The sequence below is a fragment of the Suncus etruscus genome, chromosome 10 (assembly GCF_024139225.1).
Source record: "Suncus etruscus isolate mSunEtr1 chromosome 10, mSunEtr1.pri.cur, whole genome shotgun sequence".
Taxonomy (NCBI): domain Eukaryota; kingdom Metazoa; phylum Chordata; class Mammalia; order Eulipotyphla; family Soricidae; genus Suncus; species Suncus etruscus.
Window position 1 is genome coordinate 22,520,246 of NC_064857.1, and position 17,152 is coordinate 22,537,397.

A 17,152-nucleotide genomic window follows, 5' to 3' on the forward strand; every position below is an offset into this window, starting at 1 on the left:
GGTTACTACTCTTGGCTCTGAACTCAAAAATTACTCCTGGCAGGTTCTGGGGACCATATAGGATACCTGGAATCAAATCTGGGTCCATCTGGGTCCACCACTTGTAAAGCAAATGCCCTAATGCTGTGCTATCTCTCTGACCCCCCCCACCCAAAGGTTGTTTTTTAAATGGTATTGTTCATGCACCATAAAAATAGTACAGTAGGGATGAGGTGCCACAGAAATAATACAACAGGCAGTGTACTTGCCTTGCATGTGGCTGACTTGGGTTCAATTCCTGGTACCATGTGTAATCTCCATGGCCCACCAGTAGTGATCCCTAATCATAGTGACAGGAGTAAGCCCCAGGGCCAGAATGATAGTACAGCAGGTAGGATTTACCTTACATGAGGCATGCATGGAATCAATCCACAGCATTCCACATAGACCCCTGAGCCTGCCACTAGTGATTTCTGAGCATAGAAACAGGAGTAACCTCTGAGAACTGCTGAGTATAGCCCAAAACAAAAACAAAAACTAAAGAGTAAGCCCTGAGTATAGCTGGGTGTGAGGTGTGGCCCAAAGCCAAAAAAGAAGAAAAAGAGGGCCTGGAGAGATAGCACAGTGGCGTTTGCCTTGCAAGCAGCCGATTCAGGACCAAAGGTGGTTGGTTCAAATCCCGGTGTCCCATATGGTCCCCCGTGCCTGCCAGGAGCTATTTCTGAGCAGACAGCCTGGAGTAACCCCTGAGCAATGCCGGGTGTGACCCAAAAACCAAAAAAAAAAAAAAAAAATACTATCTATAAGACACACACTCACACACACATACACACACACTTTTTTTAATCACAAACTTCCCATCTTCAGAAACAAGAAAATATTTTTTGTTGCTTAAACCAGTAGTCTAAAGGGGCCTGACTACAGTAGACTAGGCAGTTATTTAGCATGTAGATAACCTGGATCTGGATCCCAAATAGTCTCTGAAACCTTCAGAAGTAATTCATAAATAGAGAACCAGGAGTTACCCCTGACAATGGCTGGGCATGGCCCAAAAACAAAAAACAAAAAACAAAAAATTTAATTAAAAAAATCAAAGAACCAGGGGCCAGAATAATTGCATAATGGTAGGGCATCTGCCTTGCACATGGCCAACCCAGGACTGACTTTGGTTTGATCCCTGGCATCCCATATGGTGTCTCCCGACCCTGTCAAGAGCAATTTCTGAGCACAGAGCCAGGAGTAACCCCTGAACACTGCCGGGTTTGGCCCCAAAGCATAGATAGATAGATAGATAGATAGATAGATAGATAGATAGATAGATAGATAGATAGATAGATAGATAGATAGATAGATAGATAGATAGATAGATAGATAGATAGATAGATAGATGGATGGGTGGGTGGGTGGGTGGGTGGGTGGGTGGGTGGGTGGGTGGGTGGATGGATGGATGGATGGATGGATAGATAGATAGATAGATAGATAGATAGATAGATAGATAGATAGATAGATAGATAGATAGATAGATAGATAGATAGATAGATAGATAGATAGATAGGTAGGTAGGTAGGTAGGTAGGTAGGTAGGTAGGTAGGTAGGTAGATAGATAGTCTTCAGAGGCTAAAAGAAAGTATAGCTTTCATGAGGCCAACCGAGATTCAATTCCTAACAACTCATATCATCCCCAAGCACCGCCGAAAGTAATTCCTGAGTGCAGAGCCATGAGTAAACCTTGAGTATCACAAAATGTGAGCCAAAAGTAAAACAAAACAAAATTTAAAAAAAAAAGCAGTCTTTAACTACCAGTCCACTGAGACTGGTTCACAGGTGTAGAAATATTGAAAACCAAAACTCCTATGCCCTAGTTAGAATTGCCAGCTTTGGACCAGGATACAGGACAAGTGCCAGCTGGCAGGTATTTAAAAGGTTGAAAAACACTGAATTAAACCACTCCATCTATGGTATTTTTTGATAGTCAAAGCAAACTTATACATTATAACCCAAAAACTAAGTAAAGAACCACACCTTTGAAATATAAGAGAAGAATTATTTATTCTAACTGTAGTTATGGTGATGTAGGATGGTAATATTCAAACAGAAAAGCATTTGTTCATCTTCCCCTGTGATGGCTTCTGCCACACATCCGTAATGTCCCTAAAAGGAGAAATAAAAAAAAATACATAAGGAAAAATTATTAGCTGCTTCGTGCAGTAAAACATTCATAAGAGATCAATCTTCCAGGGAAAAAGTCATTTAAATTTAACTCATTATCTTGCTCTCAGTTTGCTAATAAGATGAACCTCCCTCTAGACCTTTGAAGTCAGAGAGCACAAAACTAATTTATTTCCCAATTAAGAGATAATAGAGTTCAGCTGAAGAATAGAACCAGAGAAGCAACACCCACTGTGGTAGCATACTTCTCCTAGTCAATGAACACATAGAAACAACACATAACACAACACATAGAAAATAACACACTACAGGCATAACAATGGGGAAACAACACAGGTCTCCACCATGCTTACAGAATAAAGATGGCAGCTTTGATGATTCAAAAAGTGGAAACACCTATTTAGCCTCTTAGATAAGGACGTTAGAGAAGAAAGATAGAGGATCCTCATAGAACTCAAAGAAAGCATGGAATAAACTGAATGAACCACAAATAAGAATCAAGAGGGGACAGAGCGATTGCACAGATTTTACCTTGCACTCCTCGGCTGAACCAGGATGGAATTGGGTTCGAGCCCCGGTATCCCATATGTTCCCCCCAAGCCAGGAGCAATTTCTGAGTGCAGAGCCCTGAGCATCACCCGGTGTACCCCCACCCCAGTAAAAAGAATCAAAAGAATCTGAAAAGAGAAAAGAGAAAACTCCAAACTGAAATGACAGAACTAAAAAATTTGGTAAGTGAAATGAAAACCTCATTTGAAAGCCTCTCCAACAGTGGAACAGTGGCTGAGGAGAGAATCAATGAGCTGGAAGATGAGATGTATAACAACTCCATACAACAGAAGAAATTGGAAAATAGCCTTAAAGCAAACAATCAGACAATGGGGGAAAAAAATCCTCAAAGAATGTGAACAAACAAAAATAGAAGTCTTTGTTTTTTTTTGTTTTTTTTTTTTGGTTTTTGGGCCACACCCTGTGACGCTCAGGGGTTACTCCTGGCTATGCGCTCAGAAGTCGCTCCTGGCTTGGGGGACCATATGGGACGCCGGGGGATCGAACCGCGGTCCGTCCTAGGCTAGCGCAGGCAAGGCAGGCACCTTACCTCCAGCACCACCACCCGGCCCCAGAAGTCTTTGTTTAACTCAATAGAAATGATATAAGAATCGCTGTAAGTCCAGAGACCCAAGAAGAAAATCCCGAGGAAGAATTAACAGTCAAGGTCATTATTGCAGAAAAACTTCCAGAGATAAAGAGTGCATGCAACCAAATCCTGCATGCCAGAAGAGTATCAGCTAAAAGAGTACCAGTTAAAAGACATCCAAAGAAAAGCTGCCCAAGACACATCCTAGTCACAATGAGGAGCCCAACATATAGGAATAGAATACTGAAGGCAGCAAAATAAAAAAGGAAAATTACATTCAAAGGAGGATCCTTAAGATTTACAGTATATCTGGAGCCAGAGAGATAGCACAGCAGTAGGGCTTTTGTTTGCCTTGCAAGTGGCTGACCCAGGACTGATGTTGGTTCAAATCCTGGCATCTCATATGGTCCCCCCATGCATGCCAGGAGCAATTTCTGAACACAGAGCCAGGAGTAACCCCTGAGCACCACCGGGTATGGCCCAAAAACAAAACAAAAAAAAAAAAATTACAGTATATCTGTCACAAGAAACCCTGATGGCCTAAAGGCTATAGAGAGATATACTGACAAAACAAAACTTTTAAATTTTGAATGCTTTACATTTTTGAATTTTTGGATTTGAAATGAATGCTTCACCAAGAGTACTTCACCCAGCCAGATTCACACTCAGGTTTAAAGGAAGGATACAGAGCTTCATGGATAAACAATAGCTCAGAAAATTCACAGACTCAAAACCAGTCTTAAAAGATGAACTGAAAGGTCTACTTTAAGACAAGACAGACCAACATTTACTCTCCCCTCAGTGCTTTTGTGGTGTATGGAAGACTTCTGCTTTGTCTTGGATGGTAAAATCAGACCTCTGTATCTAGAGATCTTGGTCTCTGTATAGCTCAAGGAATGGAGCTTATGATGGAGTTCACAAAGATGAACATTTCTTAATAATGAAGGGATATGTGCGACAGAAATAAATCATACTCCTAAACATATATGCACCCAAGAGGGATCAGGAAAGTATTTAAAACAATTGTTGACAAATATGAAAGAAGACATTGATAGCAACACAATACTAATGAGAGACCTTAACACCACCCTGTCATCCCTTGATAGGTCAACCAGCCAGAAAACTGGATACACAACCTTCTCCAATACACTTGGGTAAGAATAAATATTGGCCCATAAAACATATCTTTATAAAATCAAGAAGACTGAATTTGTACAAACTGCCTTCTCAGACCATAATGTTCTGAAATTAGAGTGACTTACAAACAGACACAGAAGAAAAGCTTTAACACCTGAAAATTAAACAGCTCACTACTGAACAACCAGTTGGTCAAAGATTAAATCAGAGAGGAAATTAAAAGATTTTTGGAAACAAATGAGAACAAATACACAAAATATCAGAATTTATGGGGCACAGAAAAAGCCGTACTAGGAGGAAAAATTATATAGCTTTGCAGGTAATCATCAGGAAGGAAGAAATAATAAATAACTTAATGTCTCATCTTCTAAAACTAGAAAGTGAACAATAAAACGAACCAAAAATAGGCAGATAGAAGGAAACAATAAAGCTTAGAGCAGTGTCTAATGAATTGAAACCCCCCCCAAAAAAAAAAAAAAAGTCCAGAAGATCAGTGAAAGAAAGGGCTGATTCTTTGAAAAAATAAACAGGATTGATAAGCCACTAGCAAAACTCACAAATAAAGAGAGAGAAAAAAACTTAATAAATCAAAATAGAAATAAAAAGGGGAGATCACTACAAATACTACAGAAATTCAAAGGGTAATCAGAGAGACCACTTTGAGAAATTCTATGCACAAAACAAGAGAACCTGGAAAAACTGATACATTCTTGGACTTGTCTAACCTCCCAAGGTTGAACCAAGATGATCTCACTTCTCTGAACAGATCTATTGCCATTGAAGAAATTAAAATGGTGATAAAAAAAAAAAAGTCTTCCCAAAAACAAAAGCCCAGGCCCACATGGATTCACTAATGAATTTTTTCAACCTTATAATAGGGCATACTACTAATTCTTTTCAGGCTCTTCCAAGAAATTGAAGAAACAGAAACACTCCCAAATAGTTCTCATGAAGCTCTAACATCATCCTGATAGAAACATCAGGCAGAAATGCCGCAAAAAAGACAAACTGCAGACCAATAACCCTGATGAACACAGAAGCATAGATCCTCAACAAAGTCCTTGCAAATAGGCTCCAACGCCTCATCAAGGTCATACATCATAACCAAGTAGGTTTCATTCCAGAGATGCAAGGATAGTTTACCATACACAAGTCAATCAACATAATACACCATATTAATAAAAAAAAAAAAAAGAAAAACCATAGGATCATATCAATAAATTCAGAGAAGACATTTGATAAGGTCCAACATCCATTCATGATAAAAAGTCTCAACTAGATAGAAATGAAAGAAACTTTTCTCAATATAGTCAAGCTCATTTATCACAAGGTCATGACAAATATTATACTCAATGGAGAGAAACTGTAAACCTTTATTCTAAAATCTAGCAAAAGGCAAGGCTACCCCCCTCTCACTACTCCTATTTAACATAGTACTGGAGGTCTTTGCCATAGCAATTATGCAAGAAAAAGATATCAAGGGCATCCAGATGGGAAAGGAAGAAGTCTTCTCTGTTTGCAGATGACATTATACTATATTTAGAAATTATACTATATTTAGAAAACCCTAAAGACTTTACCAAAAAGCTAGAAACAATAGGTTTATATAACAAAGTGGCAGGCTACAAAATTACATGAAAAATTAATGTCCTTCTTATACACAAATAATGAAAGAAAAGAAATTTTTAAAAATCCCATTCACGATAAGACCACAGAAACTGAAGTACATTGGAGTCAACTTAACTAAAGAGGTTAAGGGCCTATACAAAGAAAACTATAAAATAAAGAGAAGAAAAAAAAAAGAATAAAGAAAACTATAAAATACTGCTTCACGAAATAAAATAGGATACAAGGAAATGGAAACACATACCCTGCTCATAAATTGGGAGGATTAACATCATTAAATTGCCAATACTTCCTCAAAGCATTGTATAGATTGAATGCAATACCCCTAATGATATTCATGACATTCTTCAAAGAAGTGGGTCAAAAACTCCTGAAATTCATTTGAAACAATAAATAGCTAAAGCAACCCTTAGGGGAAAAAATATGGAAGGCATAACTTTCCCAACTTTACACTGTACTATAAAGCAATAGTCATTAAAACAGCATAGTACTGGAATAAAGACAGACCCTCAGATCAATGGAATAGACTTGAGTATTCAGAAAATGTCCCCAGACATACAATCAATTAACCTTTGATAAAGGGGCAAGAAACACAAAATAGAGCAAGGAAAGCCTCTTCAACGAGTGGGTTGGGATTAGTCAGCCAGTTGTCAAAAAAGCAAACTCAGGGGGCCGGAGAGATAGCATGGAGGTAAGGCATTTGCCTTTCATGCAGAAGTACGGTGGTTCGAATCCCGGCATCCCATATGGTCCCCTGAGCCTGCCAGGGGCGATTTCTGAGCATGGAGCCAGGAGTAACCCCTGAGCGCTGCTGGGTGTGACCCAAAAAAACAAAAAAGAAAAGGCAAACTCAGACCTCCATCTGACACCATGCACAGAGTTCTAATAAAAATAGATTAAAAACTTTGATATTAGACCCAAAACCATAAGAAGAAAACCATAGAAGAAACCACAGGCAAAACACTCCATGACATTGACACTTAGGACATCTTCAAAGAGAAAACACCACTATCTAAGCAAGTGAAAGCAAAGATAAACAAATGGGACTTCATTAAACTGAGAAGTTTCTGCACTTCAAAAAAATACAGTGACTAGGATACACAGGCTACCCATGGAATGGGAGAAACTATTCACCCAATACCCATCTGATAAGGGGTTACTTTCTAAGATACAAGGTACTGGCAGAACTTAACAATTACAAAATATCTAACCCCATCCAAAAATGCAGAGAAAAAATGAACAGACATTTTCTTAAAGAAGAAATACATATGGCCAAAAGGCACATGAAAAACTGCTCCACAGCACTAATCATCAGGGAGTACAAATCAAAACAATAATGAGCTATCATCTCCACAATAGAGACTGGCACACGTCACAAAGAACAAGAACAATTGGTGCTGGCCTATATGTGGGGGGAAAAGGAACTTTTATTCACTGCTTGTGAGAATGCCGCTAGTCCTGACTTTATAGAGAACACTATGAATATTCCTAAAAAAGAAAAAGAAAAGAAACCTGAAAATTGAGCTCCCATATGATCCAGCAATACCACTCCTAGGGATCTACCCTAAAATACAAAAACACAATACATAAGTGGCCTCTGCGTACCTATATTTCTTGCAGCTCTATTTATAATAGCCAGAATCTGGAAACAACCCAGGTGCCTGAAAACAGAAGAATGGCTAAAGAAACTATGGTACATATACACAATGGAATACTACACAGCTATTAGGAGAAATGAAGTCATAAAAATGTGCCGACACATGAATAGACATGGAAACTATTATGCTGAGTGATATAAGTCAGAGGGAGAGAGAGAAACACAATATAGTCTAACTCATCTGTGGAGTTAAAGAAAAATAAAGACAATCTGGTAATAAGACCCAGAGACAATAGTGATGAGCACCAGAAGGACAAATGACAAAGAGTGGTGAGTGCAGTCAGAGAAACAGCTGTACTAAGAACTACCATAACAATAATAGTGAATGAAAGAAATAAAATGTCTGTCTCAAAGATAGGCAGAAATTGGGGGAGGAGGAAAATGGGGACATTGGTGGCAGGAAAGTAGCACTCACTGGTGAAGGGGGGGGCATACATTTTATGACTGAAACCCAACTACCAACATGTTTGTAACCATGGTGCTTAAAGAAATTCTTTTATTAAAAAAAGAAAATAATTGTATCCATATTAGTCCATATTAGAAAAATATGTGATCTCTGTTCACCAGTGACATGATCTTACATGTAGATTCTAGCAAAAAAAAAAATCTGTTGAATAAATATCAAGCAAACTTAGAGATTAGATAACTATTACACTGAAAAAATCAGCTAAATACTAATGCTCTGAAAATCAAATTAAAAATGTTATTTCAGGGGCTGGAGCGAGGGTGCTATGGTAGGGCATTTGCCTTGCATGCGGCTGACCCAGGACAGACCATGGTTCGATCCCCCGGAGGCCCATATGGTCCCCCAAGCCAAGAGCGATTTCTGAGCACATAGCCAGGAGTAACCACTGAGTGTTATTGGGTGTGGCCCAAAAACTCCAAAAAAAAAAAAAAAGAAAGTTATTTAAATTAGAGTTGCATTAAAATGAATACAATATTATTTTAAAAATAAGATTTGATAGAGTTCAACAAAAATTTTAACTAACATGAAATTTTCAAACATTAGATGTGATTTCTAAAAACTAGCTGAGCTACTATTAAAAAAAATCACTAAAAATGAAGATTATGGGCCCAGAGAGATAGCACAGAGGCGTTTGCCTTGCAAGCAGCTGATCCAGGACCAAAGGTGGTTGGTTCAAATCCCGGTGTCCCATATGGTCCCCCGTGCCTGCCAGGAGCTATCTGAACAGACAGCCAGGAGTAACCCCTGAGCAACACCGGGTGTGGCCCGAAACCAAAAAAAAAAAAAATAAATGAAGAGTATAATTTTATTCCTAGGAATCTGATGCAAATAACTAGTATTATATGGAGTCAATTACTGAGTTACAGAGTATATAATACAATACTGCACCCCCAAAGAATATTCAACATTTTAATAATAAACATTTTCAGTGCTTTTCACTATGGAATTCTGGGAGAGGGGACAGAAATTGAAGTTCAAATAGCTTTCTTTTATTTAAAAAATAGCTTTGGGGGCTGGAGCAATTGTCTAGCTAGTATGCCATCTACATTACAGACAGCCCACGTAGGTACAATCCTGGGCATTTCACAAGGTCCCCTGACCCTGTTAAGAGTAATTTCTGAACACAGAGCCAGGAGCAACCCCTGAGCGCCACCAGATGTGGCTCAAAGACCAAAATAATAATAACAATCATCATTTTAAAATAGCTTATTTTTAGAAATAGTTCCATATTATGTTACTTATATGTTTTTATATTTCCATAGTCTACTAAATAGCAAAATACCCAAATCTAGATCAAAGGTTTTTATTTAAGACTTGGGCATCTTTATTTTTAATTTTTTAAATTTGCTCATTGCTTTTTTCAAATTTTTATTTTGAGAGGGGGAGACTTTGGGGCCACACCTGGTGGTGCTGAGGGATTAGTCCTGGCTCTGTGCTCAGAAATTCCTCCTGGCAGGCTCAGGGGACCATAAGGGATGCTGGAAATTAAACCCGGTTCTGTCCCGGGTCTGCCACATACAGGGCAAAGACTTTGCTGCTGTGCTATTGTCCTGGGCCCCCAAATTTCTTTTTTTGGTTTCTGGGTCACACCAGCAGTACTCAGGGGTTACTCCTGGCTCTGCACTCAGAAATCTCTCCTGGCAGGCTCGGGGGACCATATGGGATGCCAAGGATCTAACCTGGATTGGCCATGTGCAAGGCAAACGCCCTGCCTGCTGCTGAAACGCCAGTTTCAAGGTTTTTTTTAAGATTAGAAAGTACAAATGACTTAAACAATACCTTTGGAAATGCAACTCCCTTATAGGAAAACGATACGGTTGTATTCACAGTCTCTGCAAACAAAATACAGAAAATTACTGGTCATAATTAGATATTTTGGGACGTGGTGCAGACTATACCTTTTAGACTTTTACTATCAGATAGATGGAGCCCCCAAGTAAAATTTTAGAGCAATTAATAAATCCTAACTAGAATTCTCGGAATTTTCTGTGCCACACCACTCGATCCTTTCTCTGTGCTAGCCTATATCTTATTCCGTAGGGTGTGGTCATCTAAATCAGAAATAAAAAATGATACACTAGTACTAAAATGCTTCACCATAGGTTACATATGTGCATTTTAACTGTATTTAACTTCACTTTCAGAGCTATTGGCAAGATATGATACAGTATATTCTTTTCTTTATAATATCTTTATTTAAATACCTTGATTAGAAACATGATTATAGTTGAATTTCAGTCATAAAAAGAACACCCCCCATTCACCAGGGCAACATTCCCACCACCAATGCCCCCTTCTACCTCCTTCCCCACCCTGTTTGTATTTGAGACAGGCTTTTTCTATTTCTTTTTATTTTATTTTATTTTATATATTTACTTATTGGTTTTTGAGCCACACCTGGTAACACTCAGGGGTTACTCCTGGCTCTGAGCTCAGAAATTGTTCCTGACTTGGGGGACCATATGGGATGTCCTGGTCGATCGAACCCAGGTCCGTCCTGGGTCAGTCGAGTGCAAGGCAAACACCCTACCTCTGTGCTATCACTCTGGATCCAACAGAGTACATTCTTAAAGGTGGAGGTGAGACTTAAAAGGCAGCCTGGAAGTCAACGCTCATTCCAGTGCCCCCATTGAGAAACATAGGTTATTCTCTAAATGCCCATCCTTGGGGCTGATCTGGCTAAGGCTATATAATATAGTATAGAATCAGAAGCACAGGGGAATAAATCACACCTCAGTAACTCTTGTCAAACAACCTAGAAAGAAACTTCTCCATAGACTATTAGTATTTCTTATGATGTTTAATGCTTAACTTTCATTATCAACTTGGCTAATGTATTTATTATTATTTGAAAGAAAAGCCTAAATAGAAGAAAACAAATAGGTCTTTTTATTTTCCTGTGAAACCAATACATAAAATGTGTTTTACATGTAGATTTAAGGCCAAGATTTAATTTTTAAGTTCCAATTGTGTCCTTTTGTTGTTGTTGTTATTTGGTTTTTAGGCCACAACTGGTGTTGCTCAGGGGTTACTCCTGGCTATGTGCTCAGAAATCGCTCCTGGCTCAGATGGGACGCCAGAGGATCAAACCCAGGTCCATCCTAGGTCAGCTGCGTGCAAGCCAAACGCCCTATCGCTGTGCCACCGCTCAGGCCCCTTTGTTGTTGTTTATTGAACTTTCATTAAGCTCAACACTTGCAGTTCTAATCTTGTGATTGCTATGTAAGATTCTACTACAAAATATAAACAGGAGGGGCTGGAGCAATAGCACAGCGGTAGGGCGTTTGCCTTAAACGCAGTCAACAGGGGACAGACCCAGGTTCTATTCCCAGCATTCCATATGCTCCCCTGAGCCTGCCAGGAGCAATTTCTGAGCTGAGCCAGGAGTAACTCCTGAGCGCCACCAGGTGTGGCCCCAGAGAAAAAAGAAAGAAAAGAAAAATACATAAACATGAAAGGATGAGGCTTTCCATGTAAACATATTTTAAATTAAAACAATAAACTGTGGGGGTGAAGGGAGGCAAAAAGAAAAGAAAGAAAACAGAATGAAAAATAAAATAAAATAGTTTTGGGGGGGTTGTGGGTTTTTTTGGTTGTTGTTTTTTTGTTTGTTTGTTTGTTTGTTTGTTTGTTTGTTTTTTGGTTTTTGGCTTTTGGGTCACACCCCGCAGTGCTCAGGGGTTACTCCTGGCTCTACGCTCAGAAATTGCTCCTGGCAGGCTCAGGAGACCATATGGGATGCGGGATTTGAACCATTGTCCTTCTGCATGCAAGGCAAACACCTTACCTCCAGACTATCTCTCCAGTCCCAAATAAACTGTTCTTAATTGAAAAAAAAAGAAACTTCTGAGTTAATTTTATGTTAAAATAGTTGACAAAATTAAGATCTAAAAACAGTAACAATAATAAGTGAGGCTGGGGCCGGCGAGGTGGCGCTAGAGGTAAGGTGTCTGCCTTGCAAGTGCTAGCCAAAGAAAGATCGCGACTGTGGTTCGATTCCCCAGCGTCCCAAATGGTCCCCCCAAGCCAGGGGCGATTTCTGAGCACTTATCCAGGAGTAACCCCTGAGCATCAAATGTGTGTGGTCCCCCCCCCAAAAAAAAAAAAGTGAGGCTGATGTGGAGGAAAGGGAGATGAAGTCAGACCCAGATTGCTCAGGAACTATTCCTGGCTTTGTGCTCAGAAGTGACCCCCAAAACAGTAGCATTCAGGGGATTGTATGTGATGCCAAGAATTTGAACAGGAGAGAGCCATATGCAAGGCAAGTTCCTTACATCTGTATTATCTTCCCGGAACATCCCCAAAAAGTTTTAAATAATGTAAATAGTCAAATGCAAAACTGTTCAGTTATTGCCTACAGAACTGGTATAGAAAATTTATATATAACAAATGAATAGGTCTCAATGTATAACTCTTCTGGTTTTTGTTTGTTTGGGGCCATACCCAGTGATACTTCTAGCTCAGTGTTCAGGGATCATTTCTGATGGAATTGGGGGGGGGGGGGCATAAATGGTGCTGGGGATCAAATCCTCATTCTCAGAACTTTATATTAAACCACTGGCCCAGTCGACTAAGGAGGGGCCCTAGACCCCTTTGACACCATTTGGGAGGCCCCTACAAATTAAAATATATAAGACCAGGGGTACGAGAGATATCAGGGAGGTAAGGCGTTTGCCTTTCATGCAGGAGGTCATCGGTTCGAATCCTGGAGTCCCATATGGTCCCCTGCGCCTGCCAGGAGCAATTTCTGAGCCTGGAGCCAGGAATAACCCCTGAGCACTGCCGGGTGTGACCTGAAAACCACAATTTATATATATATATATATATATATATATATATATATATATATATATATATATATAGACCAAAGAGATAGAAAAATTTAAATGTACTTATCAGGGCCAGAGAGAGAGAGTAGAGCAGGTAGGGTGTTAGCCTTGAAAAACAGTTGACCCAGGTTCAATACCCTAAACCTACCAGGAGTAATTCCTGACTGCAGAGCCAGGAGTAAATCCCAAGAACCTGTCAAGAAGACAGGCAAGAAATAAGAAGGGACAATTAGTGTAGGAAAGTGAACACTGGTGACAGGATTGTTGTTACATGCCTGCCATCAATCCAATTTTGATCACTGACATCCCATATGGCACCCCTAGCTAGCCAGGAGAAATTTCTGAGTGCAAAGTCTGTAGTAACTTCTGAGCACCACCAGATATGACCCCAAAACAAAAGCAAATAAACATAAAATTAAGGTCCCTTAATAAAAAAAATTAACTGTAAAATGTTGTTTTAACTGAAAAGTAAAAACTCAAAATAAAAAAAGAACTGATTATAAACATGCCTTAGTATTTTTAGCAGAATAAGTTTCATTGAAATTATTGTAAATAAAACTGATGTATACTTCATGAAGTATTATACTCTATTGACAGTAATATAAATTTAATGCTTACCTCCCTTCAGGGCTCGGCAAAAAGAATAGTCATCATCAGATCCTCTGCAAACAACTTCTTTGCGCTTTGGAAGCTCCATGGATTTAACAGATAAGTAGAGATTGAAATATAATTGCTTTATGTCTACTCCTTGAAAAGAAAAAAATTCCATTAACTCCTTAAATAAGACATTTTAATTCAAAATAATTAGCATTATTGTTCATTTACGCCCTCTATTTTTCCTCCATGATATCATTGGTCACAACTATCTATAATATAGATATCTATAGATATTATTTACCCTTGTTTTCAGTTTTCTATTAGTGGAGAACTAGCAGAACTTTATCAAACAGAATGTTGCACAGAGTTACATGTGGGAATTGGAGAGCCTGGAGAGATAGCACAGCGGTGTTTGCCCTGCAAGCAGCCGATCCAGGACCAAAGGTGGTTGGTTCGAATCCCAGTGTCCCATATGGTCTCCTGTGCCTGCCAGGAGCTATTTCTGAGCAGACAGCCAGGAGTAACCCCTGAGCACCGTCGGGTGTGGCCCAAAAACAAAAAAACAAAAAAACAAAAAAAAAAAAAAACACACACACACACAAAAACATGTGGGGATTGGAAATGTGGCTCAGTGAGAGAGCATCTGCCTTAAATGTATGAGTTCAAGTAATATATGCTATGCTTAAGAATAGAACTTATTTCTTTTCTTTTCCTTCTTTTCTTTTTCCTTTTTTCTTTCTTTTTTTTTATATCTTTTGTTTGTTTGTTTTTGTTTTTGGACAGTGATCAGAAATCACTCTTGTCAGGCTTAGTGGACCATTTTGAATGCCAGGGTTTGAACCTGGTGTGTTCCAAATTGGCTACATACAAAGCAAATGTCCTGCCCATTGTGCTATCAGTATGGCCCCCGAATTTATTTCTTTTCTTAAACATTTTTTTAACTGACTGAGGTCTGTGATTTACAATACTGTTGATGGCTTCATAATATGTAACTCCAACATAATACCCATTACAAGTATATTCCCCCAAGGTCCTCAATTTCCCTCCTTTCCAACACACACACACACTCACACACACACACTTCCTTCAGACTGACTTCACTCAGCATATCCTCTACTGTCATTCATGTCCTGAAACGTACATGTTTTCATTCTTTCTTAGAGTTGCACAGTATTCTACTTTGTCTATATACCACAATTTGTTGATCCATTCATCCTATTGGGAATTTGAATCAATTATCAGGCCAAGACACAGCTTGGTAATAAAGAACTTACTTTGCATGTGTGAGACCCTGAGTTCTATCCTCGGCACGGGAAAAAAAAAAAAGTAGGGCTTTTTTTTTTATGCTCAAAGGACTTGAGCATAGGACTTAAATAATGGGCCCAGGGTCTATCCACAGCATTGCATGGTACATGGTACCCCACAGAGAGAAAACTGAAATGTTGAGTGCAAGGTAGACCCACCACAACTAAATGTGATCCAAAACTGTAGGATGAAGAGATAAAAGTTCTGATTATAGTCACAGTTTTGCTAAGAAATGTAAAGGATTAGAAACAGGAAAAAAGAGACATTACTTAACTTATACAGTCCAATTTTAGTTTTTTGTTTTTGTTTTTTTTTTTTTTGGTTTTTGGGCCACACCCATTTGACGCTCAGGGGTTACTCCTGGCTATGTGCTCAGAAATCGCCCCTGGCTTGGGGGGACCATATGGGACGCCGGGGGATCGAACCGCGGTCCGTTCCTTGGCTAGCGCTTGTAAGGCAGACACCTTACCTCTAGCGCCACCTACCCGGCCCCCAATTTTAGTTTAATAAAATATTTCTTAGAGAATTAAACTAAATCTCTTATGCAAAATAAAATTTATGAGCTATTTATTCTTTTCTCTTAATCTCTCTATGCCAAGCAATATGAAAAAATTCTAAATAATATTATTTGCTCAACTCTCCTGAGTTATTCATTTGGCACAAGTGAAAAAGATATACAATCATAGCAAAAACAATTTCTATAACAACCTCACTGAAAATATTTTCCTAACAAAGAAATTATGATTCATTGTGACTGTAATCAAAAAAATGTTTTTCTTTTTTTTAATAATTTTAACTTCATAGTCTTTTTATGGTGGGGGTCATATTCAGCAGCACTCGGGCTGTCACTCCTGGCTCTGCGCTCAGAAATCGCTCTTGGCAGGCTCGAGGAACCATATGGGTTACCAGGAATCGAACTTGGGTCCGTTCTGGGTTGGCCACATGCAAGGCAAATGCCCTACCACTGTACTATCGCTCCAGCCCCAAGAAAACTTTTCTATCTTTAATTTGTTTTCGGCTAGCGCTGGAGAAATAATACAATGTGCAAGGTGCTTTCCCTGCATGTAGCTGACTCAGGTTTGAATACCCTTAGAGAAACATATGGTTTCCCTAGCTCCTCCAGATGTGACCTCTGAGCAAGAAACAGAATTAAGCCCAGAGAACAGTTGAGTGTGGCCCCAAAATAATAATAATAATAATAATAATAATAATAAATTAAGACAAATAAACTACTTGAACTTGGATATATATATATATATATATTGGTTTTTGGATCACACCAGGTGATGCTCAGGGGCTGCTCCTAGCTATGCACTCAGAAATCGCTCTTATGGGACACCTGGGGATCGAACTGCGAACCTAGGTTAGCACGTGCAAGGCAAAAGCCCTACCACTGCACCACCGCTCTGGCCCCAAGACTTGACTATATTTAATAAAAACGTCCAGTTTCTTCTTCAAAGCCGGCTTCTTGCTTTTACATTGGTGCTAACATCTTTCTGATTGTCTGTCAATCTCTTCACCTCCTTGCTTTCAATCCATGTCATTCTTTTCTCTGCCTTAGCACACTCTCCTCAGCTATGCCCCCTGGTTTCAAATACCCAGAGAGATAGCATGGATAGCATGGAGCTGAGGTGTTTGCCTTGCATGCAGGAGGACGGTGGTTCAAATCCTGGCATCCCATATGGTCCCCCAAGCCTGCCAAGAGCGATTTCTGAGCATAGAGCCAGAAGTAACCCCTGAGCGCTGCCGAGTGTGACCCAAAAACCAAATAAATAGATAAATAAATATCCAATAGGATAGAAATTACCACAGCATCATCTTTTAGTCTTAGCTTTCTCCTGAGTATCTGTCCTATACCCCACCTTTAATACTCAATGTATCTCAATCACTTCACCTGACTGAGCCAAAATTAATTTTTCACCAGGTCAACTCTACATTTTCCCACCATGGTAAATCTTACTATATTTATTTGCATCTTCACTGCCACTGTGTTTTTTTTTTTGGGGGGGGGGGGCGGTGGGGGGAGTTGGGTCACATCCAGCAGTGTTCAGCGTTATTGCCAATTATGTACTTTGGATTTGCTCCATGAAGTATTTGGTTGGAAAAGACTGTCCCATGCCAGGAATCAAACTAGATCTCCACATGCAGACATACAGTCAGACCTTGGGGATCTCTCCCAAGCTCTTCCAGAATTTTTTAACTTCATTTTTTTTTTTTTTTTTTTTTTTTTTTGCCAAGGGGAGTGAAGA

General features: G+C 39.3%; 1 protein-coding gene across 1 annotated transcript in view; it reads right to left on the reverse strand.

The window, feature by feature from the left end:
• Nucleotides 1-2,010: 2,010 nt before the first annotated feature.
• The window catches only part of LY96 (lymphocyte antigen 96), a 27,360-nt gene continuing 12,218 nt past the window's right edge, over nt 2,011-17,152 (reverse strand). Inside the window, exons 3-5 of the mRNA XM_049781850.1 lie at nt 13,620-13,748; nt 9,952-10,004; nt 2,011-2,130 (exon numbers count right to left, since the gene is read on the reverse strand). Coding sequence (XP_049637807.1) covers nt 2,032-2,130; nt 9,952-10,004; nt 13,620-13,748 — 281 coding nt within the window. The 3' untranslated portion in view covers nt 2,011-2,031. The remainder of the gene's footprint in view (nt 2,131-9,951; nt 10,005-13,619; nt 13,749-17,152) is intronic.